This window comes from Propithecus coquereli, unplaced genomic scaffold (genome assembly GCF_000956105.1).
Source record: "Propithecus coquereli isolate 6110/MARCELLA unplaced genomic scaffold, Pcoq_1.0 Scaffold567, whole genome shotgun sequence".
In the NCBI taxonomy this organism is placed as follows: domain Eukaryota; kingdom Metazoa; phylum Chordata; class Mammalia; order Primates; family Indriidae; genus Propithecus; species Propithecus coquereli.
The window spans coordinates 796,843-823,695 of record NW_012151585.1 but is presented as its reverse complement, the minus strand read 5'-3'; the positions used below and the strand labels follow the sequence as shown (position 1 = coordinate 823,695).

The 26,853-nt window shown below is 55.7% G+C and overlaps 2 protein-coding genes across 4 annotated transcripts; one reads left to right on the top strand and one right to left on the bottom strand.

Annotated features, from left to right (window-relative positions):
- The first annotated feature begins 5,835 nt into the window (after window positions 1-5,835).
- PLA2G3 (phospholipase A2, group III) lies at window positions 5,836-10,359 on the top strand. Its single transcript, XM_012657960.1, has 7 exons — window positions 5,836-6,349; window positions 7,375-7,507; window positions 7,764-7,898; window positions 8,199-8,512; window positions 9,176-9,305; window positions 9,413-9,529; window positions 10,152-10,359. Exons 1-7 carry the CDS (start codon window positions 5,836-5,838, stop codon window positions 10,357-10,359), a joined length of 1,551 nt encoding a protein of 516 aa, XP_012513414.1.
- Window positions 10,360-11,380: 1,021 nt separating this feature from the next.
- On the bottom strand, window positions 11,381-20,630 carry INPP5J (inositol polyphosphate-5-phosphatase J). 3 transcript variants are annotated; one of them, XM_012657979.1, is made up of 14 exons: window positions 20,433-20,630; window positions 19,354-19,463; window positions 17,739-18,907; window positions 17,263-17,376; window positions 17,024-17,132; window positions 16,685-16,801; window positions 16,190-16,365; window positions 15,674-15,785; window positions 15,396-15,505; window positions 15,067-15,250; window positions 12,760-12,897; window positions 12,520-12,597; window positions 12,291-12,395; window positions 11,381-12,146 (listed from the first exon to the last, which is right to left on the bottom strand). In XM_012657979.1, the coding sequence occupies exons 3-14, from the start codon at window positions 18,809-18,811 to the stop codon at window positions 11,640-11,642; spliced, it is 2,823 nt and encodes a 940-aa protein (XP_012513433.1). In that variant the 5' UTR covers window positions 18,812-18,907; window positions 19,354-19,463; window positions 20,433-20,630; the 3' UTR covers window positions 11,381-11,639. The 3 variants fall into 3 exon arrangements, with proteins under 3 accessions (XP_012513433.1, XP_012513432.1, XP_012513434.1); XM_012657978.1 differs by lacking the exon at window positions 19,354-19,463 and having other exon boundaries at window positions 20,433-20,624; XM_012657980.1 differs by lacking the exon at window positions 19,354-19,463 and having other exon boundaries at window positions 18,846-18,907; window positions 20,433-20,624.
- Window positions 20,631-26,853: the final 6,223 nt, after the last annotated feature.

Sequence of the window (26,853 nt, the reverse complement as noted above, 5' to 3'; positions counted from 1 at the left end):
GAGGAAGACCAAGGAGGAGGACACAATACTTTTTATGACTTAATCTCAGAAGTTACACCATTTCCAGCACATTTCATTTGTTAGATGCAAGTTACTAAGTACAGCTCATACTCAGGGTAGAGGAATTAGGCTCCACCATTTGAAGCAAGGAATGTCAAAGAATTTGAGCACATCTTTTTAAACCACTGCACCTTCTAATGTCGCTCAGTGAGGTAGAGTGGTTTTTGTATTAATAGTCTCTCTGATTCTCCCTCTCTCCTATTCTAGTTTAATAAGCTTATCTGAATTGAATCTAATTGGGTTTCTTCCCATCCACTGAGATGTTTAGTTTTAGACACAAGTTGGGTCTCATTATTTATTCCCTCATACCTAGGGCTGGGCTAGTTGATGGCAGGAAATCTTACAGATGTGGTTCTGCACCCCCAGTTTCCCACTCCATAGCCCTGGGATCTCCTGGTCTGCAGTGGGGGCTGCCCCAGTCAAAAGGGTGGGTAAGTTCCCAGCTGTGGCAGCAGGTAGCTGACGGCCTCCAGCTGTAGCACCTTCAGGATCTGCCGCAGCAGTGGACTGTGGGCCACTGTCTTCCTGGGAAGTCCCCAGCCAGTGACTGGGCCCAGCTGGGGCACCAGGGCCTGGCCATTTCTGCCCAACTGGGGCTCTTCTAAGGGCAATCTTTGTGGTTTTTTTTTTTAATTTTTTATTGTTATGGGCACATAATAGTTATATATCTTTATAAGGTACATGTGATGTTTTGATACAGGCATACAATGTGAATTAATCAAATTTGGATAATTGGGGTATCCAACACCTCAGGCATTTAATATTTCTTTGTGTTAGGAACATGCCAATTTCACTTTTAGTTATTTTAAAGTATACTCTAACTTATTGTTGATTATAGTCACTTCGTTGTGCTATCAAATATTATTAATTCTGTCTAACTATCTAACTATATTTTTGTACCCATTAACCATCCCCACTTTATCCCCCTGTCCCCACTACCCTTCCCAGCCTCTGGTAACTGTCATTCTACTCTCTGCCTCCATGAGATCAATTGCTTTTAATATTTAGGTCCCACATATCAGTGAGAAAATGCAAGATTTGTCTTTCTGTGCCTGGCTTATTTCACTTAACACAATGTTTTCCAGTTCCCTCCGTGGTATTGCAAATGGCAGGACTTCGTTCTTTTTTGTGACTACGTAATATTCCATTGTGTATGTGCACCACAATTTTTTTATCCATTCAACCACTGATGGACACTTAGGTTGATTCCATATCTTTCCTGTTGTGAATAGTGCTGCAATAAACATGGGAGTGCAGGTATCTTTTGATGTACTGAAGTCCCATCCTTTGGATATATACCCGCAGTGGGATTGCTGGGTCATATGGTAGTTCTTTTTAGTTTTTTGAGGAACTTCCATGCTGCTCTCCATAGTGGTTGCGCGAATTTACATTCCCACCAACAGTGTACAAGGCTTCCCCTTTCTCCATATCCTCGCCAGCATTCATTATTGCCTGTCTTTTTGATAAAAGCCACTTTAACTGGGGTGAGATGATATCTCATTGGAGTTTTGATTTGCATGTCTCTGATGACTAATACTGTTGAGCATTTTTTCATATACCTGTTAGCCATGTGTATGTCTTCCTTTGACAAATGTCTACTCAGACCCTTTCTATGGGCAATCTTTGCATCAGAGCTCCCCGTTGGTGGCTGAGACTTTCTCAGAGCAGCTCTGCAATGTGGGGCTCTCTCACCCACCCCTCCTTCCCTCTCCCTCTCCTCGCATAGATGTCAGACCCAAAATGTGGTCTGAAGTCTTTCCCTCTCCAGTCCTGCTTCCTCCCTTTTTTTTTTTTTGAGACAGAGTCTTGCTCTGTCACCCTGGCTAGAGTGCAGTGGTGTCATCATAACTCACTGCAACTTCAAATTCCTGGGCTCAAGCGATCCTCCCACCTCGGCTTCCCAGAGTGCTAGCATTACAGGCGTGAGCCACGTCTCCCAGCCCCTCTCCCTTGATCTTTCACAGGCATTTCCTCCAATAAATCTCTTGTACTTCTAACTCCATCTTAGCAGCAGCTTCCTGGAGGACCCCACCGACCCCTCTCTGGCTGCCAGACCCCAGTCCCCGGCAGGGGATGAGTTCCCTCTCCTTCCCCCTGTTGAGCGCTGTGCTCTCCCTCCCTGCCTCTCTCATGAGCATGCTCTGTACAAGGTCTCAACCTGTGCCTGGCACATAGACTCAGTAACAATTTGGTTTTTTTGTTTTGGTTTTTGTTTTTAACCTCAATCCTGTTCCTTCTATAGACAATTTGTTTTTGCATGAACACAGAATGCTCTGGAGCTAGGCACTGCCCGCCCCATTCTCCAGCCACAGAGAGCTGCAGAGAGCCTTCCGAGTAAGGCTGGGAGTGCTGGTTCCAAGGGGCAGATGGAAGGTTCCCTTCAGTGGGGAGGAAGGTCCTGGGAGCTGAGAGTCTCCCAGGCCCTGGGGAGGCCCCACACAGGCCAGGGAAGTCAGACCTGGCTTCTCTCTTGATCTGCTGGGTGACTCCCAGCCAGTCAGTCCTTTTCTTGGGCCTCACTCCATCCACCTCCACTATGGGGTAAGAAGCCCCACCCTGCCTGTCTCCCCAGGGAGGGGGAGGGATTGAGAGCCTCGGGTGAGGTCATAGCTGGGAAAACAGCAGTGGGAAAGGGCGGGGCACACTGAGGGTTGCCGAGGTCCTGGGCCTGGGGTCAGGGTGTACAGGTAGAGCAGACAGAGAAAGGAGGAAGAGGCAAGAATTAGGAGAGAGGGAGTGGTGAAAACACACAAGGAGAGAGGAAGAGAGATACAGACAAAGAAACACAGGACAGAGGAAACAATGAAAGAGGAAAGGACTGAGAGAGAGGGGAGAGAAAGAAGAAAGGGAGGAGAGAAACCAAGAGACACAGAGAAACAGAAAGACAGAGGAAAACTAAGAGAGAGGGAGAGAAAATGAGAGAGGGAGAGAGAGAAATTAAGAAAGAAATGGGGGCTGGGCACAGTGGCTCACACTTGTAATCCCAGAACTTTGGGAGGCTGAGGTGGGAGAATTGCTTGAGGCCAGAAGTTTGAGACCAACCTGGTCAACACAGTGAGACCCCATCTCTACAAAACATTAAAAAATTAGCCAAGTGTCCTGTAGTCCCACTTACTTGGGAGGCTGAGGCAGGAGGATCACTTGAGCCCAGGAGTTGGAGGGTGCATTGAGCTATGATGACTGTATTCTAGCCTGGGTGACAGAGTGAGACGCTGTCTTAAATTTAAAAAAAGAAAAGGAAAAACAAGGAATTAGAGAGGGAGATGGAGACAAGGAGGTAATGGAGGAGACAGAGAAAAATTATGCAAATCAGAGCCAGAGATAAAAAGAGACCAAGAGACAGCGATGAGAGAGAAGCCAAAGGAGACAAACAAGGATGGGGACCGATGGCGGGAGACAGGGGTAGACAATCAGTCAGGGAGGAAAGAGGGAATGCCTTCTCCCCAGACCCCCACCCCTACTCCCCACTGGCACCCACCATGCACCCTGCCCCACCCAGACAGGCCTCTTCCACCTGCAGGGCCCAGCCTGTCCTGTCCTGCTGGTTTGGTTCCCTCCATCCTCCGCCATAAGGCCTCTGAGGGGCACCCTGGTGGCAGGCAGGGCACCCAGCCTGTCCTGTAGGCTGACTGACGTGGCTCCCGGGTGGAGTATGAACAGAAACCCAGTGACACCCTCCCTCAAGGCCCAGGCAGGCTCCAGCCTGCCTCCCTTTGGGCCTAGACAGGAAGAGACTTCAGAGGTCAACTCCACTGTACTTCTCACTGTACAGAGGAGGAAACTGAGGCCCAGAGAGGGGCAAGGACAAGCCTGAAGTTACACAGCCAGGCAGTGGCCTAGCCACTGGTCCCACAGACCCTGACCAGGCTGAGCTAGCAGGCATTACAGATGCTGTGGCCTGAAAACCTTGGGTCTTTCTTTCTCCTAAGTAAACTGCTTCCTGCCCAGGGGTACCCTGTGGCTTTAGTGATAGCGTTTTAGATGCTCCGATGTCTTACCAGACATCCCGAGCAGATGACTACTATGGTTATGCCCATCAAACAGAGGAGGAAACCAAGGCTCAGTGAAGTCAAGATTTCCCAGCCTGGTGTCACACGACACTGAGACCCAAGCTGGGTCTGTCTGACCTTGAGAGCTGGGTTCCTGCTATGAAACATCCCAGCCTCCCCGGGTGATGGGCAGGGAAGGGCTCGGTAATATGGGAAAGGGGGCACAGGTGGGCGGCAATTCCTACTACAGGAGAAAGTACCAGAATGATGGTTTTTCAAACATCAGAATTCTTCCCAGAGGGCCTCAACTTTGTTCAGCTGTGTCTTTGCCCTGGGGGATCCCCAGGTCTCCCTACCCCTTCAACCCTGGCACCACATGCTCTACTCCATACCCCCTTCCCCAGCCTCTGAAGAGAAGGGGTTTGGCCCCTGGGCTACCCCCACCTTATTTCCCTTCTCTTTATTGTCCCCAGCTATGACTGTCCCCTGCACAGCAACTCGCTGTCCTCAGCTCTGCCCCTGGCTCTGTCTTATTGGGGCTCAGCCTCCTAGAAGAGGCTCAGATGGAGACTGGGGCAGTGGGGGTGGGGAATGTTGGAGAAGCAGCAGGCTGATGGGTAGATGGACAACTGACAGGTCACTGTCCTGGCCAGCCCTGACTCCCAGCCAAGCCCCTAAGCTGCATTCCCAGCCTCGAAGCCTCCCCAACTAGAGCCTGTCACCTGAGGCTTTCTCACCCTCACTGAGCCTCAGTTTATTCATCTACATTATGGGTATAAGCAACCCATCTTCACCGTGTGCCTGGAACCTGGGCTTTGAGATACAGGAGAAAGAATAGTCCCTCCCTGATTGGGAGATTCCTGCCTCTTGGGGAACACATGATGCCTGCTGTGTCCCCCAGGTGGCCATAGTCCAGGGATAGAGATAGCTGCATACCTAGCCCCCTGTGCCGCTCTGCTACTCTGGGGCCCACAGTTCCTTCAAATCCAGAGCATGGAGCCTGCCCTAGGCTGCTCTCAAGCTCATTCTCATGGTCTCTCCATCTGTCAGTCCAGGAGGGTTGCTGCAGGGCCAGGCCCGTGCTTGGAGTCCCAGAAAGTGGGGAGCCCTGCGGCTCAGTCCCCTGAGTATGCCAAGAGCCTTTCTAAGAATCAAGTCTGTGTGGGGTGGCACCCTAGGGGGCCTGTGGATGAGCACTCCTTTTCCCAGAAGACTTGGGAGCTCCCCAGGGTGGTAGCCTCAGAGCCCAGCCCTGCCCCACCTCCTTCTTCCAGCCCTGGCGGAGGTGCATGGCCTCCTGCCAGGCTGATGCAGGTGGTTGCACCAGCCACCAGTGGGTTAAGGGTGAGAGGGGTGGGTTCTGGGGGCCTCCTCCAAGCCCCTGAACCCTCTTCCTTCCCAAGGAGATGCAGACCCCTGCTTGGACTCCGCCCCCACAGCCTCAGGCTTTGGCTCCCACTGTCCCCATCCAGGCGGGGCTGGCAGCAGGTGACTAGAGAGCGCTGGGAAAGGCAGGGTGAGTGGGGGTGTGGGCCCCATCAAGCGCACTCCTCAGCCAATCAGCGGCCTGCCCGGCCAGTGGATTCGGTTACAAGCCCAAGATCACCCCATACTCCAGCCTCCTTCCTCCTCCTCCCGCAGCTCCATTCATTGGCCCGGCCACACTGGGCCTGCTGGGCACTGCTTCCGCTCCACCCCGCTCCTCCACCCCTCAGCTGCCGCCTTGTGGGGCCACCAGGGGCAGGCATCCCGGGGGCTTTGTCTGACTGGGCTGGGCCAGGGCAGAATGGGGGTTCTGGCGGTGCTGTTGGGGGTCCTGGGCTTCCTGGGAGTGGCTCTGGGGGGCTCCCCTGCCCTCCCCTGGCACAGCACCTCCTGCCACTTGGCCAAGCCCATCCCTGGCAACCCCCTGGGGTCCCTGAGCTTCCTGGGCAAGGATGCTCAGGGACTGGCCCTGTTCCATGCCCACTGGGATGCACACAGGAGGCTGCAGGCGTGTAGCCGGCAGGATGAACCGGAGCTCACCACAGCCTTCAGTGCCCTCTGTGCTCATGAGAGCACCCAGGGCTCCTTCATCCACTCCCCTGGACCTGAGCTGCAGAGAGTACTGGCCACCCTTCAGAGCCAGTGGAAGTCCTGCCAAGGGCCGGAGGAGGGGCCAGCAGGGGCCAGGGAGAAACGAGCAGCAGGGCAGAGTGGAGCACCCAGCAGAGGCCACCCACGAGTGAAGAGAGGCTGGACCGTGCCTGGCATGCTGTGGTGTGGAGTTGGCAACTCAGCTGGGAACTCCTCGGAGTTGGGTAAGGCGCAGGGCTGTGGGCTGGGGGTCTGGTGGGAGAAGCACAGACTTCAGCCCGGGCCCTTACTCTTCCAGGCTGTGTGTCTTTGGGCGGGGGGTGATTTAACCACTCTGAACCTCAGTTTCCTTATCTGGAAAATGGGGCTAACTATGAGTCTCATCATGGGATGCTTAAATGAGGTCATGGCTGGCGAAGGTCTTACTCAGACCTGGGAGTCCTCACTGATCACCATCTGAGGGAGGGGGCAGGCTGGGGTGGGTCCAGGGCTGGCTGAGCCAAAAAGGCTCTACCCAAGAGGTGGCTCTATGGGCACAGAGTGGCCAGTGTAACAGGCGCTGAGACCAAACGCCTGGGTTCAAATCCCAACTTGGCACATCCAAGCGGAGCGAGTCACTTCCTCTCTCTGAACCTCAATTTCCTTACCTGCAAAAATGAAGGCAATGCTTCTTTGGCAGGGCTGCTGTGAGTTTGGGTGTGGGAAGTGCCAGGCACGTGGGAAATGCTCCGTAAAGGGTGCTGTTGCTTGGATGGTGATAAGCATAGATGACTTTTTTGCACTCTCAGTACAGCTGTCTGTGCGTGTGTGTGGAGGGCTGGGGGAGGACTTGGCACCTGAGTCAGAGGTGGTTGGCATCCTGGCAATGCCTCGCTGTGCCGGTGAGAAAGGGTGCACCCTGCCTGTTTCCATTCCATGATGCATACTTTCACAACTTTGGAGTTTTATTTGGGGTGTGAGCTTGGGAACCCTGGAGGGAGACTCCAATTTCCCTGCAGACCTTTCCTTGTGGTCATGGGTGGGCTGCCTGGCACTTAGAGCCCAATGGGGGCTGCAACCTCGGTGCTTTCTTCAAGCTTTGAAACTGTGAGAATCCCACAGAGGGGGAGCAACTGGCCTGAGGTCCTCCCGGGGCGTTTGTGTCAGGGCTGGGTGACAACCGGGTCTCTGCCCTCTTGATACCAGGCGGGCATAGCTGGTGGGAAGTGCCTAGGACCCCGTTGAGCTGGTGTCCTTCCCCTCCCTGCAGGGGTCTTCCAGGGCCCTGATCTCTGCTGCCGGGAACACGACAGCTGCCCGCAGAACATCTCGCCCTTGCAGTACAACTATGGCATCCGAAACTACCGATTCCACACCATCTCCCACTGCGACTGTGATACCAGGTTGGCCGCAGGCAGGGAGGGCCGGGTGCTCAGGGGCAGGGTGGAGTTACCCAGTTCCCGGGTGTAGACACTGGGATTCCAGAGAGTCTTAGAGATCAGCCAGTCTGAATCCCACGGTGCAGGTAGGAAAGTGGAGGCCTGAGAGGAGAAGGAACTCTTGGATCCCAAACCACACAGCGGGTAGGGGCAGGGTGGGCCGGGAGAGAAGCCAGGTGGCCTTCTGTGGCCAGGGACCTGAGCGCCTGCTCTGGGCCAGGTTCCAGCAATGCCTGAGGAACCAGCGCGACTCCATCTCGGACATCGTGGGCGTGGCCTTCTTCAACGTGCTGCAGATCCCCTGCTTTGTGCTGGAGCAGCAGGAAACGTGTGTGGCGTGGTACTGGTGGGGCGGGTACGTGGCTGCCCACCCTCGCTCGAGTGCCTTCCCAGCCAGAGGGGGAGCTCGGGCTCCAAGCCTGGTGAGGGAGGCCTGTCTGACTGTCTGTCCTCCAGGGAATGACAGCTTGTCTTGCTCATCCTCTCCTCAGGGCAGAGCCCAGAATGCAGACCCTCCCTGGGTGCCCCTGCCCCACACAACCCAGCGCGATGGGGGATGAGACTGGCAGAACCTTGATCTCCATGGAGACGACCCTGGGGGCTTCTGGAAGGGGGGATTCCAAATCACCAATTGCTACCAACTGCCACCCCCCAGGTGTAGGACGTATGGCTCAGTGCCCCTGGCTCGCCTCCAGCCCAGGACCCGCTACAATGCCTCCTGGAGCACCCTGGTCACCTCCCCGACTCCGACTCCTGGTCCCCAGAGCCCAGCCCCGACCAAGGCTCAACGGAAGCAGCGCCCTCGGAAGTGGCCGCCACAGCGGAAAGGGCCCAAGCACCCCAGCAAAGCCAATGCCACAGCCCTCCAGGTCCCCATGGCCTCCCCCAGGCCTGATGTGGCTCCCACAGCCCAGCTGGGGGTCTCCCATCCAGGCCTTCAGGGCCCACGGATTGGCCTAAAACCTCAGGGTGAGAGAGCAAACCTGACCTTGGGCATTCTTGATGGGAGGGGGGTGTCCCTGCCTCTGTGCATGTGTTGTCGCCTTTCCTGCTCCAAATGCCTCCTGGGATCTCCCAACCTGTCCCATCAAATCACACTGCAGCAAGGGATTTTCATAATCTACGTATTTGACCATGTCACTGCCCACTGAGCTCCCCAACCCCACGACCCTTCTTCACCTCAACCAGTGATGTCCCAATACCCACAGGCCCTCAAGTCTTGGTCCCATAGCTTCTAGCCCCCCAGTCGAAACTCCAGTTTCACAAACTTCACATGGTTCCTCAAAAGCAGCCTGCACTCTCTTCCTACCTCTGGGCCTTTGCACATGCTGTTCCTTCTGCCTGGAGCATTCTCTTCTCCTCTCCTCTCCCAGCCTCAGTTTAGCAGCCTCTGCCTCCAGGAAGCCTTTCCTGACCACCCTCAGCACTGAGCTTCCCCGACAGTGGCGCTGCTCTGTGTGCGTGTGGGGGACACTCCCATACAAGCAGTGCTGACAGCACCAAAGGCACGAGACAGAGGGAGACTGTTTGTGTGACTGAGCACGTGTGCCTGTGTTTCTCCTGGATAGAGGCGGCCATTGACGGGGCCTCTCCGGTGAGCTGGGCTCCCCTCACCACTGCACCTGCCCCCAGGTGCCTGCCGGGCCTGCCGCAGCTTCCGCCGCCTAGACCAGTGTGAGCACCGGATTGGGCCCCAGGAAACCAAGTTCCAGCTGTTCAACAGCGCCCCTGAGCCCCTCTTCCACTGCAACTGCACACGCCGGTGAGGCCTCCTTGGACCCCTGGGGGCGGGCTGCCTGCTGCCAGGCAGTGGGAAGGGCACCTGGGTGGCCAGAGCCTAGCCTAGCCTGAGCCTGCCTCTGCCCCCAGTCTCGCACGCTTCCTGAGGCTCCACAGTCCACCTGCGGCCACCAACATGCTTTGGGAGCAGCTGGGCACGACCTGCTTCAAGCTGGCCCCTCCGCTGGACTGTGCTGAGGGGCAAGAGTAAGTAACGGCAGAGCCAGGAGGGATGGTGGGGCTCTTCCCAAGGGGTGGGGAGTCTATACTCCCTTTGGGTGCCTGGGCCAAGGGGCTAGGGCAAAGGCTCAGGGGGCCTCTGAGCTCCATTGTCACCATCCCTCTACCCACTGTGCCCCGGGGCCAGCTCTGCAGTTGGCTGTACCTTGGCTCTGTCATTTAATTCCTGGGTGACTTTCACAAGTTTATTTCACCTCTCCAAGCTTCCATTTCTTTATCTGCAAAAAGGCCTTAGGTGCTAAGGAGATGGTGTGACACACAGCTCACGCCATGCCTGGCATGCAGTATTAGTAAAGCACTTGCTTAACTCTTACTCCTAATCCACGATCTCGTTTGGATTTGGATTCTCAAAGCCAGCCCCTTGCTAACCTACCCATTTCACAGGTGAGGAAACTGAGGCCCAGATGGGCTAGTGGCAGAAACCAGGGCTCCTGGTACCAGCCCAGTTTATTTGTAACCCAACCCTCCCTGCCTCACTGGTGGCTCTGGCCTCAGCCCTTGTTCCTCTCTGGCCTCGGCCCCCCGTTTGCAGAGTAGGGTGGGATCCTTGCCAGCCCTCATCACCTGCCCCACTCTTCTCTCCACACAGCTGTTCCAGAGACCGCAGGGCCACCAAGGTGTCAGCCCTGCATTTGCGGAGGCTTCAGCAGAGGCGACGACTCCAGCTCCGGGATAAAGGCACAGATGAGGGGCAGGTGTGGCCTTCGGAGCACCCGGGGAAGCCTGTGTCATTCTACGACCGGTGCCTGCAGCTAATCCAGGCATCCCAGAGATCTGATGGGTGGCAGACATCCTGAAGCCAGTGACCTTGGTTCCAGCTCTCCCGGGCGCCAGCCTGGACCTTGCTTGTGGCTTTGCTGGGCCCTGGGCGTCTTGGCCTCCTCTCCATGTGTTAGACTGAAGCATGGCAGAGGCTCTTATGGACAACCAGGAGGCTGAACTGGGGGGACCCCAAGGCCCAAATGCTGCACCTTGAGCTGGTGACACAAGCCCTCTGTGCCTGGCTGTGGCATTGAGGAGGTTCACTCTGACGTCCTTGGGCCTTGCCAGGGAACTTCACGTACAGACGGGACCAGGGAGAGGGTAACTTATTGCAGCAGCCCGGGAGGTACCGGGGGAGGCACACGTATGTCCATGTTGCAAAATCAATACATGTCTCAAGAACTGCCTAGGGGAGCCCCACGGCGTGGATTCTCAGGCCTGGGGCAACAGGTGGGGAGTTAGGGGTTTCATAGAAACATCTGTGTCTGAATCCAGGATAGGGGTGGGCATTGGACAGGGCTTCCCAGCTCCCCTCTTCCCAGGGGCACCCCTTCTTTTAACAGCTGCTGTGGGCTTCCTGGCCCAGCCCTGGCCCACTCTTTCTGCCCTGAACCTAAATTCAACTCTCCTCTGTGCCTTGGGCAGGGACCTCCCTCTACCACTCTGAGCCTCAGTTTCCTCCTCTGAAAAAGGGAGTTGTAAACAAGAGCTACCTCATAGGGTGATTGAAAATTAAGTGAATCAACATATACATGATACTTAGCACCTAGCAAACATTCGCTCCTTCCAACATATAGCTGAACTGTGCTTTGGTGTCTGATCTTGAAAGGCTGATGTAACCCACTTAGGGGCCTCCATTTGCTCACCTGTGAAATGGGTCTAAGAATAGCATGGAACTCACAGGGTTTTGGTGCAGAGTAAAGAAGATGGCATGTCTCATGTGTACAGCTGGTACCTGGTGATGTCAGTCTGTCGTTATCTATCGCATCTCTTTAGTCCCTGCCTCTGGTTCCCCCCACCCCCAGACTGCTTACAAGTTAGGAAGGAGCCGGCAGAGAGGCTGGAGAATTTAATTCCTAATGGATGACCTCCAGGACTGGGACACCATCCCAGATGGGGGCCCGGGCAGGGCTTTGCTGATTGTCACAGTTGAGGTGCCGGGACTGAGTTTTGGGGGACCCTAGTTGGCCACCCCTGGCCAGGACAAAGTGGCAGGTGCAGACACAGCTGGAGCGGCAGCAGGAGAGAGGCAGGTGGGTTTGCGAAACATTGAGGCAGAGTGGGAGCCACCTGGGCCCATCTGCCTGCTCTGCCCTCAGGGCCCCAGGCCCCCTTCCTCTAGCCCCTGCCGGCCCTGGGGGCTGGAAGATAGGCTGTCGGGGGTCAGGGCCTCCTGATCAGGTCCCCAGGAGCCACCACCACCAGGATCTACAGTCTCCAAGCGCAAGGCAGGCAGCAGGCCCAGGCTTCGAGGCACAGCTGGTTGGAAGGCCCAAGAGCCAGGCAGCCCAGAGGGCCCCTCCTCACTACTGCCCCGGCTGCCGCCATCACTGCTCCTATTAGGAGCCACCCGGGGCAGGTGGCGGCTCTGGGGTGAGGGGCTACGGCTGGCACCACGGCGTTCACGAGATGAGGGCCGTAAGGCGAGACTAGAGAATCGGGCCAGTCCTGGGCTGCGGCTACGGTGTCCCTTGGACTTGCCAGGACTGGGGCTGCGGGACTTGGGTGCGAGCAGCTCCAGAGTGCTGTCATCCTCACCCTCTGAGCTGGTGCCCGAGCTGTCTGTGCTGCTGCTGGCCGACTCCGAGGTAGGCAGCGAGATCTGGGGGGAATGCTGGTCACCAGGGTGCCCCACTTCCCAACCCAGCCACTGAGGCCTCTTGGAACCAAGCAAAATGTAGAGGCTGAGACATTTGAACAAGGGCTTTTGGCACCCCCTGCAGACCCTGCAGTCTGGCCTGCTTACCTGGAAGGGTTCAGTGACGCCAATGAGGATGCTGTGGTTGTGGCTGTAGTAGCCCAGGATAAAGTCTCCATGGCCCTTGGGCAGTGATTCCTCACTGAATGTCACCTGGTGGGCCCAGCAGTATAGGTTACAGTTGGGTTCAGGGAGGCCGCCTCAGGGGGCCCCCAAGTCGAGTCCTGAGACCCCAAGGGCAATGGGGACTTCTGACCCTCCCCCACCTTTTAAGTACCTGGTAGATATTCCCGTCCATGTCTTCATGTTTGGCCCAGACATAAGCCACATAGTCCTTGCAGTGGCGGAAACCCACCTGGGACAGGAGGAATCAGTATCGTGACCCCTAATGCCTTATCCCAGCAGCCTCTGGGCGAGGTATCAAAATCTGGACAAGCCAGTGACTCTACCATGGTGTCCAGCTGCTCCTCCAGGCCCCTTCCTTCCCTGAGTCGCTGCCCACCCCTGCCCCTCTCACCCGGTACAGGCCGATCCAGTCCCAGGAGCTGCGGGCAAACACTGTTTCCACGCGGTACCTCGCCACCGCCTGCTCCGGCCGCACCCACTCATCTGCCACCTCCAGCCGCACCAGTGGCATGTCGTCCCTAAAAGCAAACTGCCCAGGCAAGGCAGGGGCAGGGGGACAACATCAGGAGAGGTCCTCTAGAATCCCACACATCGAGGACTCCTGGGCCCGAATCAGTGCAAATTGGCTGAGACAAGGGGCCTTTGAGGCAACTTCACAGACAGGGAAACTGAGACAGAACAGGTCTAGGATAAATGGCAACTTCCTGCCACCCAGCTCAGAGCTTCTTCTGCCCATAACCTCCTTAGGGAGTGAGTGAGACCACAGCTTTGAAGCTACCAGACCCTGCACTTGGCCCTGACTCTGCCATTGACAGGTTTTTCAACCCTGGGTGAGTTCTCGGCCTCTCTGAATACCAGCGCTCTAGTCTGTAAATGCAGAGCCTCTTATTTCACTCTTGGGCTTGTTGTGCACATTCAATGAGATACCATTTGTGAAGCATCCTATAAACTTCCCAGGGTAACAATAAGTGCTCAGTAAATGATTTGCCTATATGCTAGCAAGGGAGATCATTCTGGGGTAAGCTGAACACCCTTGAGTCTCCAAGAAGGGCCCTGGAGACCTCGGTTCATTTCTAGGCTCTGCCACTAACTTGTTGTGCGACCTAAGGCAAGGCCCTAGCCACCCCCAGACTCAGTTTCCCTACCTGAGTCTAAGTGCTAAGGGGCCAGTAATCATTGCCTTGTCATCGGTCTATGAAATTACAACCATGAGTATCTTTCTCCCAAGGTCAACCCAGACTGACCAGGGGGTCACATAAGTGGGTGGAGCTGCTGAGGTGGTAGGTGGCCAGAGTATTGGTTCCACCTCTGTCCCTCAGGGTGGACACGGAAGGGTTCAGGTGGTGCCAGTCTCAGACCTTTGTCTCCTCCCCTGTTTATCTGGTTTTAGGTTTCCCTCCCTCAGGCTCTGAGCCAAGCTGTTCCAGAAGAAACTGGCACATTCTTTCCCTGTTCCTGTGTTTGTAACAGCCAGATCTGGCAACGGTGGGCCCTTGGAAATGCCCTCCAAGGCCTTGCAGGCTCAAAACCCCTGCTGAGCCCTACTCTGACTGCGTTGCCCTGGATAACAGACTTACATTCTCTGAGCCTCAGTTTCCCTCACCAGTGAAACAAGGAGAATTTGGACATCTCAGGGTCTACGGAGGCATTCAAAGGGATGACATATGTAAAGTAGCTTACACAGGGCCTGGCATGTAGTAGGTACTCAACATTTCATGTTTTATGAGGGACAGAGTCCAGGACAAGTAGAGAAGGACAGGGTGGGGTGCCAAAGGTACGGTTTTCAAGGTGAGGTCCCTGATTGAGGGTAAAACCTCATGCCCAAGCCCTGTACCAGAGGCCACAGGAGGCCAGGCGTGGGCAGATTTCCATTCCCAGCTGAAGACATAGGCCAATGTCCCACTAACTTCCCACATGACAAAGTTACTAGGAAAAACATTCTCTGGCTTCCAGGGCTCCCTCTTATCAGGTGAAGAGATTTGGAGAGCCCAGATTTGGGTTTCAGGGCTGGAAAGGTGGGATCTATTCCGTTCTGCTGCCGCCGAGCTTGTGTGTGCCTCGGGGCATGTGCCTGCACCATGAGGAGCCTCAGATGTCCCCAACAGAAAAAAAGGGAGTTGGACTACATGGTCTCTCAGGTCTGCTTCTGACATTCTAGGATTTCTCCTTTTTACTTTGGCAACCGGAGACCTCAATCCTAAATATAGTACTCAAGTCTAGTAACTATGCAAAGCCGAGCTTTGTATTTTTCATATCTCTACTCCCCCACCACTACTCACTCTCACAATGCCTGGCATATGGCAAGACGGTAAGTACTCTGTAAATAAATAATGAATGAATATGCATGAGTGTTATATGGGGTTGGATTTTGCTGGTCTTATTATATGTGTGAATTTTCACACAAGTTTCCCTAAATCTTGCTCAGAAGAAGGGAGTTGCTGATTAGTGGGAAAGGCATGGGCTCTGAAATCAGACTGGGTGGGTTTCAAATCCTAACTCTTCCTCTCACTAGCTGTGCGATCCTGGGCAAGTGACGCAATGTCTCTGGGCCTCAGCTTCCTCATCTGAAAATGGGGACCCCCGCCCTACCCCCACCCTGTTGTGACAGACGGACGCTGCTGAGGGCAGGTACAAGGGACAGTGGGATGCTGAGTTGGGCCTGGGGATGTCATGAGGGGAGGATGAGGCCAGAAGTCACCTGCAGGACAAACTGGGCGGCCACAGGCTTGTGGTCACTGACTGTGTATTCCATGTGGCTTCGGTAGCTGTGCTGAGTCACCTGGAGCCGGTGGCTCTCCCGTCCTGAGGGGCTGGGTCCCCCACACGGAGCCTTGACCTTCCACAGGATACGGTCTGTCCAGGCTGGTTTCCGCTTCTTGGCGCTGCAATGGGCAGGGGTACCCTGAGTTCCAGGGGCTGGGGATGAAGGCACAGCCCCCAGCCCTGCCTCCTTCCCCTCTTCCCACAGTCTCCCTTTTCTAGAAGGCCCTGGCCCGTGTCCCCACCCCATCCTAGTGCTGAGCTCACCTGGTGTCATATTTGTTGGTACCCACATCAAACTTGAAGGTGGGAGCGAAGTTGAGGGGCCCCTCCTGAAAGCCCTTCAGGATGGGCCAGGTGTTCTTGGCCATGTTGAGCTGTGGGGGGTCCAGAAGGGCAGAACTGGACAGCAGCCTGGGCTCCGCAGTGCCCGGGGAGGGGGAGGGCAGGTGAGGGCAAGCACCATGGCTTAAGGTACAGGTAGGTGTGGCCTGGGACATGCTTTGTGTGCCTGGGAGTGTGGGGTGGGGGCTGGGATCCCCCACCTGGTCCTTCTCCCAGAGCTGATGGAGCTGGTCGCTGTCGATGGCGAACTTGACAAAATGCAGGTCGTAGCTCTCAATGCGGAAGTTGAGGTCCCCAAACCAGAACACAAGGCTGTTCACATATAGGGGGATCAATGGATTCATGGGGTGGAAGGGCTCAATCCAGATCCTTCCAATCAGCCCCCATCCAACCCAGTAGCCCTGGTGCCTCTAGAAATGTAGTGGGTTTGGGGTGGGGGGGTGCCAGAGGCACCAGCCCACCAAAGAGCAGGGGGAATGGGGGCCAATCTAAAGGAAATTAGGTTCCGACACTCTGCAAGGCCCTGCCCCTCAACAAAGCTCCATCCCGCAGGCTCCGCCACTCCCCAGCAAACTGTCACCTGCATTGGTGTTCCTACAAGTAGTTTGGGAGGAAGGTCACCGCTATAGGCCCCGCCTCTCTCCGCAAGCCCCACCCAGGAGGGTCCTCAGCCCCCAACACGACCCCGCCCACTTGGGCCCCGCCCCCGGCCGTACTCGTGATCCAGGATGCCAGGTGCGCCGGGGCCCTGGAATTGCTGGAGGCTGAGGATGGTCTGGAAGTTGTCCTTGCGCTGCTCCGCCTTGTCCATATGCGCGGGCAAGTGGCAGTTGAGGAAGCAGAGCATGTGCCCGAAGGCCGCCAGGCGCACGCTCACGCCACCCTTGTTGCCCTGGGGAGGCAGGGTTGGGCGGGTCATGGGCGGGCCTAGGCTAGGAGGTGAGGCACTGGGTGGGGCAGATGGGAAGGATGAGGCTGGAAGAGGGTGGGTCCCTTGAAGGGAGCGGAACGCTGGGGCTCAGCGGAGGGGACCGAAAAGGGCGCCTGGCCCAGAGACACGGCATGTGCTGTTGGTAGTGCTTGGGAAGGGGCAGGCCGCAGGGTAAGGGGTGGAGGGTGGGGAGGGGACCTTGCCAATGTATGGGGACCAGGGGACTAATCTAGGGTCACCTTCAGGTCCCATTCTCTCCCAGGCCCGCTCCCCAGCTCACCCAGTAGCCACCCAGCCCAGTGCGCGTGCAGTCGGTCTGCACGTCCCGCAGGAACGGCAGGTGGTAGTACTTGGCGAACAGCAGCAGGATGACGCCCTGCATCCTCACAGAACTCACCTGCGTGGGGAGGCGACAGGAGGCGGGGGGATGGGACACAACCCCCACCCCCACCCCCCCTCGCCCTGCCTTCCTTTCCCCTGTCCTTAAGGTCTGCTCCTCCATCCTCCTGTTTCAGGGACCCAGGAACAGAGGCCCAGCGGGCCCCAAAGTGAATCAGGGCAGAGCTGGGGCCAGGCAATCCAGCAGGGTCGCCTGTCCAGGGGCTGAGAGGGCCGTTACCAGCACGAAGTTGAAGGGCCCCAGCGCATCCATGAAGAGCTCGCTCCACTGATCCGTGAAGAGAGCATCCTTGAGCCGCTTGTTGATCATGGAGTTCACTTCCTGCAACCTGGGGAGGTGGAGGTGGGGCAGCTGTTGGATTAGAGAGGCACCCCAGAAGGCTCTGTCATGGGTGGAGGGCCTGGGAGGCCAGAGGGGCTCAGGAGGGGGGTCCACAGGCCCTCCCTCCTCATCCTCACCCTATTGCGATCATGTCTGCGCCATCGCTGTCATCACCACCGCCCAGGTGGAGGAGGGATGTGACATCGTCAGGGGGCATGGCGGTGCCCACATTCCATGTGACCACAGTGATCCTGTGGGGAGGGGCACAGAAGGGTTTACTGCGGGCACCACTCCCTCACCCTCACCCTTCCTTTCTCAGGAAACTCTCTGGGGAAGTAAACTGAGGCAGGTGTGGGTATCAGCCCTCAGAAGGACCCATAGGGGCCCAGCATCCCTCCTACCTACCAGACTCTCCCTGGAGAGATCAGCTGGGGGGGCAAGTCCCTTAGGAGGGGATGCTGTCTTCTGAGGGTCCCAGAGTGTGCCCAGCACCCCCCTCCCCAAGGACTCTTCCTCAGGGAGGCAAACAGAGGCAGAGTAGGCCATCCACCCTGGAAGAATGGCAGTCTCAGATATAAGCCCCAACAACCTTTCTTGGGAGAGGCCCCCTCACCGGAAGCCAGGGTCACTCTTGCAGGTAGGCTGAGCTGACCAGGAAGAGGATGACGAGGTGGATGTAGAAGGGGAGATGGTGACCAGGGCTGGGGCTTCTTGGGCCTGAAAGTTGGGGCTCGGGCACCTGCCAGGCCCTGCACCCTGGGTGCCAAGCCTGGGAAGGGCCATCTCAGGGGCCGTGGGGACACAGGGAGAGCGGTTGGGGGAGCGGTTGGGGGAGCGGCTGGGAGACCGGGGTGGCTTGGGCAGAGGTGGGGGCACAGTCTGGCCTGAGGGGACCCCCGGCCGGAATGTGGGGGACAGAAGTCCAGGGGAGCGGGTGCCAGGCTCTGGAGGGCCCTGGCCCACATCCAAGGGCAGGGTCTGGGGTGGCTGCGGCAGGACAGAATCCTCGGGGCTGCTGTGGGAGGCCTCAGGCCGGGCTCGGAAAGAGGAGGAGAACCGGGGGTCTAGGGAGGCTTGGATGGAGGATGGGGGGCCCGTGGGACCAGATGCCTGTGCTGGAGGCTGGAGACACCCCTCAGAAGGAGGGAGAGGTCTGGGGGCTGGGACATCCCTCTGTCTAGCTGGTGACCGTCCCACAGAGGCCAGAGCTGATGCCGAGGATGCTGGAGCCAGGGCCTGGTCCTGAGAGGGTGACAGAACTGGACTGGGCACGGGGGAAGTGTTGGACGGGGGCTGTGAGGGAGGCTCCTCAGAAGCCAGGGCCAGGCTCAGGCCTGAAGCTGCCAGTGCTGGCTTGGGTCCCGCGGCGGCAGGTGGTACCTGCTTCTGGTCCCTGGAAGTTGGGGCCAGACTGGGCCCCAGAGTGGCTGGGGGAGATGTTGGGCCAGCTGAGGCAGATATCACCAGCTGCCCCAGGGATGTTGGAGCCAGGACTGAGCCTGAGGTTGCTGAGGGAGGCTTTGGTCCAGCCGAGGCAGACATCACCAGCTGGCCCACAGATGTTGGAGCCAGGCTGGAGCTGCGGTGGGCAGGAGGTGTTTTCTGCCCCCCGGGGGTACACAGTGGAGCCAGGATGGGCCGAGGAGATGCTAGAGCCAGCCTCAGCCCCTCTGAAGAAGGTGACATAGCTGCTCGTGGACCTACAGGTGCCAGAGCCAACCTTGGTTCCGAGAGTCCTGGGGCTGCCTTCTTTTTTGCTGGGAGCTGAAAACTTGAGTCCACCTTGTAGGAGACAAGTCAAAGACTCAGAGTGACCCTAACCAGGGGATTCAGCTCTGACAACCCTAGCAGACCCCATGTAGCTGAAAAAGGCACATCTTTCCAAGGAAGTTCTTTCTATTATCTCACCCCAATCCATCCTCTCTCAGAGGAGATAGGACACAGTTGGGGAAACTGAGACCCTGACTCAAACGAGAGAGAGTGTGAGCCTGAGGACTGTCCTTGTGTTCCTGTCTGGCACTCACTCCCTGCCCACCCTGGGCAGCTTCCCTGAGCAACTCTCCCACTGCCCCCCAGCCAAGGGCTACTGACCTAACATCCCAGGTCAGCCCACTCCGGGCACACTGGGTACTTCCTGTTAAATGCCTCTCCCCTCCTCCATGGTGCCCTTAGGCTCCCCCCGCCAAACGTCCCAAGCCTCTTGGTCACAGCCCTGTCCGTCCTCTCACCCATTCCCAGAGCTCCCAGCTAGAGGCTGAGACTGGCCATGCAGTTTCTAAGCCCAGCTCCAGGTGACCTTAGGCAAGCACCTTTCTGCCCAGGGCCTCAGTTTCCCTGTCTGTAAAACAAAGGGACTGGATGAACAGTTCCTGGCCACATTATATTCTAGGGTGTCTTGGTCTCATATGCTTTGCATCTATGAGCCCAACATTTGCTAGAATTCCCTCGCACCCCACGGAATAGTCCATCCTCACCGAGTGTGATTCTAACATTCAGAGCAAGTCCACGATTCAAAGGTGATCCTGGTATCACACCTCTCTGTGTCTCCTCCACCCTCTCCCCCACCTGTGAGGACAGGCAAGCAGGTGTCCCCTTTATGTCCGGCAGGTAGGGGGTGGGTAGTGCGACCATGCAGGGACCTCCTTTCCCTTCCCCATCCATCCTCTTTCTGATGTCCCCTGTCTCCAGAAGACAGGGTAAAATGTCCTTTGTCCGGGAGGGCAGAAGAAGGTCTACACTTGCCCCAGGGTGGCCCCATCCCTGCCTCCAGGGACACGGTTCTGTTTCCCTCCCGTGTCCTTCTCGGTTCAGAGAACCTGAAACTCTGCCTCCACCTCCCTTCTCAAACTCAGCTCTTTGAGGCTGCATTTTAGGCACCCTTCTTGCCTCCGAGTGTCCCACTGTGTGCCCCCTCCCCCCCAACCACCACACCGCCTCCAGCACTAACAACTTAGACATCCCAGATGTCACAGTTTTAGTCTTCAGAGACAAGCCCCCTCATTTTGCATCGGCTCAGAGAGGAAAAGCAACTTGCCCAAGGTCACACAGCAAAGCTGGAGTACTGCTAGGTCCCCTGACACCCAGCCCAGGGCTCTCCTGGGGGCTTCTGGAGATGGCTAACTTCATCTCTTTCTGGGCATGCCATCACTGCCCCTCCGCCCCCAGGGTGCCCTCTTCACCCAGCCCCTGCTTGGTGGGCAGAGGAGAGTACCAGCCCCTCAGCCAGGGGCACCAGGGTGCCTGCAGTGTGGGGGGTGTGGGACCAGGGATCGGGAATAAGGGAGAGCTGGGTTTTAGGGGGTCTTACCTTGGAGGGTGCCCCAGTTTGGAAAGCCCCATGAGACTTGGGCAGGGGTCCCAGGCCAGCCCGGGTCCCCAGCTTCCTGCTGCCACTGCTGCTCTGGCCCTCCATGTCTGCAGCCCCCGGCAGCCCGGGCTCCCTCGGGCTCTGGCTCCAGCTCCTCCGCTCCCGGGAACCAGTGATGTCATCAGCCATTTCAACCTGCTGAGAATTTAAAGGCACAGGCTCCCCCTTCGCAGCCTGGAGGTGGCCAGGGCAAGGTGGCTACCCCCCTGGGAATTCTTCAAACTGGCTGCAGAGGCTGGACCGGCCATGGGGTGGGGTGGGGTGGAGAGAATGTATCCATCAGTCTGGCCTAGGTCCCGACTGATGGCATGGAGGAGGCTGTCTGCCTTCCCCTACCTTCCTGCCCGTGGGCCCGGCCAGCCCTCGCTCCAGGGAGGGACACTGTCACACCTGCGGGTAAGGTAGAGACAGGTGGCTCAGAGGTCAGCAGCCTCTCCAGGGCCTCAGAAACAACCGAGTTTCTGTCCTGATCCTGTGAACTTCCTGACGCCCTGCCAGCTCAGGTCTTGCCTTGGCCCCCACCCTTGCCCCATTTTCAGGCCTTGGTGCCTGCCCTCCCCACCTCACCCCCCCATCTTCCCATCCCAGAACCAGACACTCAGGCTCCAGCCACTGCAGTCCTTTCCCATCTCAACCTCAGCACCGGCCCCTCCTCGCCTGCAGACACCTCGCTGCCCTCAGATGTCCCCACAGCCAGGCTTGTCCCAGACCAGCTTCTCTCAGCTTTCCCCCTCCAGTGCTCCCTGAGTGTGGTTTGGGAAGGGGACTTGCTCAAGGTCACCTAGTGAACTGGGGAGGTCTCCTGAGTTTCAGTGAGGCGACTCAGTGACCCAAGATTAACACAAGCCAGTTGGGGTAACTGGGGGAAGGGAACTTGGGGGAGAAAGGCCCAGAAGTTGGGGGACAGACTGACAAGAAGGTAAAAAAACAGGCCTGGGAACCCCTGTAGCCAGGACCCAGCACAGGGCCTGGTCCCCAACAGGCGCAGGGGAGTGTTTGTTGAATGAGTAAATGAATTAGAAGAGTGAGTGAGTGATGAGGGTCAGATGTGGCCAGGGATGGCTGCGGGCTCTCTGTTTCTGCCTACTCTCCATGCCCACTCCTATCTGCTAAGCAGTCCCTGAAATCCCAGTTCCTCCAGAATTTCTGGATTGCTTAGAGAGGAGTGGTCCCACCAAGTTTAGGCAGAAGATGTCCAGAGTTCTGTGCCCAGAGCTCTGTTGGTCAACAGGCACCTCTGCGTCTTCACGAGCTTGTGCAGTCCCTTACATGAAGGCAGGTGCCTCCTCCTCCTCTCCCAGATGCGCTTCCCGCCTCTACTTGGCTGTCTCTGGGTCTAGTCTGTGTCTTCCGGCCAGCATCTTTGTGAGGCTGGGGTTTGCACAGGCAGAGACTCAGGCCATCTTAGGGTGCTGGGGTAGAAAGGTCTTTGGACAGTGATGGTGGAGATGATGACAGTGGTGACGGGGGAGGTGATCGTGGTGGGGGACGTGCTGATGTACGTAATTATGGCGATGCATGTGGTGGACTGAGAGTCATGGTGGTGAAGGTGGTGGAGGTGATACTGATGGCAGAGGCGGAGGTGATGGTGGCAATGGTGGAGGTGACAACAGGTATAGGTGATGGTGATGGTGGAGGTAGTAGAATGGAGGGATGGTGGTAATGGCGATGAGGGTGGCAGTAAATAGAAGTGGAGGAGAGATGGAGCAGAGGAGACGGTGGGGGTGTCGTGTTAGTGGAAGAGGTGGTGGTGGAGTTGGAGGTGAAGGCGGGGGTGGCAGTGAGGGAGGATGTGACAGTGGACATGGTGCTGATGCTCAGGTCACCAGAGAGGGAAGAAAAATCTAAACTCACCCTGTCCAGCCCTCTGACTCCTGTTTTACAAATGAGAAAACTGAGGTCCCCAAGAGTACCCAACTTCTGATGCAATCCTGGAGGGGACAGGGGCAGATTCAGGCCCCTGGGACCAGTCCTAGGGCTTAGCCATCTAGGGCAGGGACAGAGACATCAGTGCCCTTTGGAAGCCAGGCAAACGTCATGCAAATGAGTATGCAGAGGGCTCCTCCACCCCAGAAGGCCAAAGCCAGGATTTTCCATCCTCCTCCTCCCTGAGCTCAGCCCCCGCAGGCGACTTTGTTTCCAACCCTGCATTGACTTACTCGGGGAGATCCCTCCGATTCCTGATTTGTGCAAGGGAGATAAAAACAGTAGATACCTCCTAAGTTTGCTGTGAAGATTACATATGATCCTATATATGAAGAGTTTAGCATAGAGTCTGGCACAGCAAACTCTCAGTAAAGGTGACTGCTCTGTAGTTAACATCATCACCATGATCATCGTCATCATCATCATTATCTGCTTCAGCCTGCCCATTTAATGGATGCTGAAACTGAGGCTGAGAATGCTTGTATTCCTGGGAGGAAAAGGAAGGGGTTCTGAGACCCAGGCCTGGCTTTGCCAGGGGAAGGGGGTTGGGGGGGCGGACCCCAGCTGAGAAGGGAGCAGTTAGGAGCTATATTTGCATCCTGGTGTGATGACTAAGGAGGTTGATAACAGGCTCTGGGGCTTAGGGCGGCAGGCCGGGGGCAGCTGCCAGGGAGAACCGCCCCCCTGGAGATGGCTGTCTCCGGAGGCCCCTTCTGGCTCCCTCCCTTCCCTCACTTGGGGGGCAGGGCAGTGTACTGAGGCAGAGGGTGCAGCTCATTGAGCTCCCTCCTGGGAACTCTCAGCGCTATCCTTCCGGCTCTTTGGGTCAGGGAAAGGAAGGGAGGATGCTGGTGGTTGACAGAGTATCCTAGTTACTGTCCATGGTAACCCTGTGAGGTTGGTAATAAAGCCCCCATTTGACAGAGGAAGAAACTGAGGCCCAGGGATTACACAGCCAGTAGAGGACAGAGCATGGGGCTCCTGGAGAGGTAGCGGGTAACTCCCCCTACAGAGGACCATTGAACCCCCTCTTGCAAGGAGAGTCTGTACTGCCAAATCGAAGAGGAGTAATGCCTTGGGAAGCAGAGAGAACTGCAGGTGCAAAGTATGGGGTGTGGAAGGTTTGGGCTGGGAAAGGATGCAAAATGTGGACATTCGCACACATTACTCCGGCTCTTTGGTTCAGCATAAACATGCCCTGAGCTGGGAAGGAAGAGAAATCTTTCTCCTTTCTCTTTCCTCCTCCTCTTCCTCTCTCTACCTTCCAGGGGCACATCAGGGAGGGCTTCTCTGAGGGGAAGTTTACAGGGCACAAAGGAGTGTTTCTTCTCCTTCTCTCTCTTTTTTTTTAAGAGACAGGGTCTCGCTCTGTCACCCAGGCTGGAGTGCAGTGGCGCGATCATAGCTCACTGCAGCCTCGAGCACCTGGGCTCAAAGGATTCTCCTGCCTCAGCCTCCCAAGTGGCTGGACTTCAGGAACATGCCACCATGCCTGGCGTCCAGGGTTTGTTTTTGGTAACAAGTGCCACATGTTATGTCACTGGAGCCACCCTCTGAGGCAGGTGTCATCCTCAACCCCCATTCTGCCACTCAGGAAATGGGCTTGAGGAGGAGGAGGAGGAATGACTTTCCCAAGGTCACACAGCTGGAGCTGAGCTCAGGCGTCCCTCCTCCCTTTCCTCTGCTCCCCCTCCTCCCAGGCAGCCCAGCGCCCGCTGTCAGCTGCTCTGAAGTGAGTGGCTATTTTTATTCTGGTGCGAGGGGATCTCGAGCAGCAGAGCCATGTAGGTTAGAAGGCTCTAGGACACCCGGACTCTGCAGGCAAGAGGAAGTCTTACTGCAGCGACCAGACCCTGCCGAGCTTGCCTGGGGGCTCTCATTTCTTGCAGACTGACCTGTGCTGGGCTCCCATGTCTCCAGAAACTTCTTTATTGGAGCTCAGAACAGAGGCCAGACTAAGCCCTGGGCATGGCCCTGATCCCAGATCCAACTTGAGTCCTACTCTTGGTAGGGTTAACTGAGCTCTAATCTCATGTCAAGACTGAGCCTCCACTCCAGCTCTAGATTGAGCCCTGACTCTAGACACATACTGAAGCCTGATCCAAGTCTGACTAAGGATGATACCAACTTGAGACCTTGGTTTTGGACCCAGATTGAGCCCTTATCCTAGTCTAAGACTGAGCCCTAGTCACAGACTGAATTCTAGCCCCAGTCCAGACTGACCCTCGTTTTAGACTGAACCTGACTCTGGTGGAAGACTGAACCCTGATCTTGGTCACAGCCTGAGCCCTGAGCCTAATCGTTGATTGAACCCTGATCTCAAACTGAATTCTGATCCTGGGTCACACAACTCTGGTCACACACCAAGCCCTGACCTCAGGCTGTGCCTTGAATCTGGTCCAAGGCTGAGCCCTGAGTTAAGTCATTGACTGAGCCATGACCCTGGTCACATACTGAGCCTTGATCCTGGTTACAGACTAAGCCTACTCATTGACTGGGCCCTGACTCTAGCCCCGGATTCGGTTCTAAACCTGACACTGAGCCTTTCGGAGCCTGATCCCATCACACGCTAAACCCTAACTCCAGCTCCACCCTAAGAAGGCTGCTGGCCTACATTACATGCTGCCACATAAGGGGTATGGATTACGAGCAGAAATCTGTCCTGGGAGATCTTGGGCCCCCCATGCTGCTGATGTCAGAATGTTCCCGTTATTATTGTGGCCACTGTCTCCACTGCTGGTTCCACTGGCTGGTTGGTCAACCCTCATAAACCCAAGCTGTGGCCCCTACAGGCGGCGGCATTCAGGTTAATGCAATGAGAGTGGTTTGGTGGCATCTGTCCAGCAAACAACGAGGGCCCATGGGGCACTGGGGTTTGGCTCTGTCAGCAGAAAAACCAAAGGCTCCGTGGGGCCTCTGGCTTCAGTCACTCTGGGGCCTTTGCTGGGGAAGGGGTTGCAGTGGAGGAAAACAGTGCGATATGTCCCATTATTTTTGTAAACAAAATTTACTATTTGCATTTAGGTAATACATGCTTCTGATATAAAACACAGAAAAAAATTGTAAAAGAGAAAAAAAATTCGCCTATAATTTCACCCAGCAAGAAAGGAGCATTTGGCTTTTTGGATTATTTCCTTCCAGATTTTTTTTTGGGGGGGGGTCTAGGCATATATATTTATATATGCATATTTTATAAAATTGGTTGGCTACTGTGTTGCCCCTGCAATGTCCATTCCAGAACATTCTCCTTCTTAACAGGGACTGGAACATGATGGACCCAACCCACAGCTTTAGGAATGGGTCCCAACTGGTTAAGCCAATAAGCAATTTCCATCCGCCCACCCCACCCCTACCCCCGCACATTATTAAATCACAAATGGACTAGCGAGATATGAGGATATTTTTGCTGAAGGTTTTTGGGAAAGAAAGCTTGTTTTCTCTCTCCTGAGGAAGTTACTGCAAAAGATGATTTCCTCTCCATTAGATGTGAACCAAGAAGACTATGGCTCTGGTTACCGTTGGCAGCCATCTTGACACCATGAGGGTAATTGGCTTAAGGATAAGCTGACACTATGGAAAGCAGAATAGCGAGAGACCAGGTCTTGGTGATTTCATCAACTGGATCAAACCTCACCTGAAGCCCTGCCTGCCATTGGACTTTTTAAATTATTTGAGCCAACGATTCCTTCTACTGTTTAAGCCAATTTAAGTTGGAGTTAGTGTGATGTGCAGCCCAGAATATTACAACTCCTAACTGATATTACTATATTACTGTTTTATGGCTTTTTTTCCCATTTTTAATACCATAACTATGTCATACAACACTATGCTACATCATTTTTAACAATTGCATGGTTGTCCATCCTATGGAGGTGCCCTCATTTATTTAACTCATCTCCTGCCATGACATGCTTAAGTTGTGTTTTCAGTTCTTCACCACAGTAAACAGTGTTCTGATAAACAACCCTGACCTAACAATTGGTACCCTCTCTGATGATTACTTTGGGGCAAATTCTGAGACATGGGATTACTTACTGATCAAACAAATGTTTTTAGGGTTTTGATTTTTGATTTATTGAGTCGATTGCCCTTCAAAAATCTTGGGTGAGTTCAAATTTCCACAGCAGTAAATAGAGTGTTAGAGATAGTCTACGGTGTCAACAGTCTAGACAGGACCAATCACATTAATATTTATAATGTCATGTGTTCATAAAAAATGGATATTAAATAACAGCTCTAAGCCTGTTATTTTTATATCTTTTTTTCCCCTTGTTTTTGGGGACAGAGTCTTGCTCTGTTGCCTGAGCTAGAGTGCTGTGGCGTCAGCCTAGCTCACTGCAACCTCAAACTCCTGGGCTCTGGCGATCCTCCTGCCTCAGCCTCCCAAGTAGGGGATTTTTTTTTTCTATTTTTAGTCACCCAGCTAATTTTTCTT

What these genes read in the sequence shown, in the direction of transcription:
- PLA2G3 (XM_012657960.1), top strand. Translation starts at nt 5,836, where the DNA reads ATGGGGGTTCTGGCGGTGCTGTTGGGGGTCCTGGGCTTCCTGGGAGTG. An exon ending in TGGGAACTCCTCGGAGTTGG is followed by an intron (nt 6,350 to 7,374) that starts GTAAGGCGCAGG and finishes CCCTCCCTGCAG; the next exon opens with GGGTCTTCCAGGGCCCTGAT. An exon ending in CACTGCGACTGTGATACCAG is followed by an intron (nt 7,508 to 7,763) that starts GTTGGCCGCAGG and finishes GCTCTGGGCCAG; the next exon opens with GTTCCAGCAATGCCTGAGGA.
- INPP5J (XM_012657978.1), bottom strand. Translation starts at nt 20,621, where the DNA reads ATGGCTGATGACATCACTGGTTCCCGGGAGCGGAGGAGCTGGAGCCAG. An exon ending in CTGGGCTGGGTGGCTACTGG is followed by an intron (nt 16,366 to 16,684) that starts GTGAGCTGGGGA and finishes CTGCCTCCCCAG; the next exon opens with GGCAACAAGGGTGGCGTGAG. An exon ending in CCTGGCATCCTGGATCACGA is followed by an intron (nt 15,786 to 16,189) that starts GTACGGCCGGGG and finishes ATATGTGAACAG; the next exon opens with CCTTGTGTTCTGGTTTGGGG.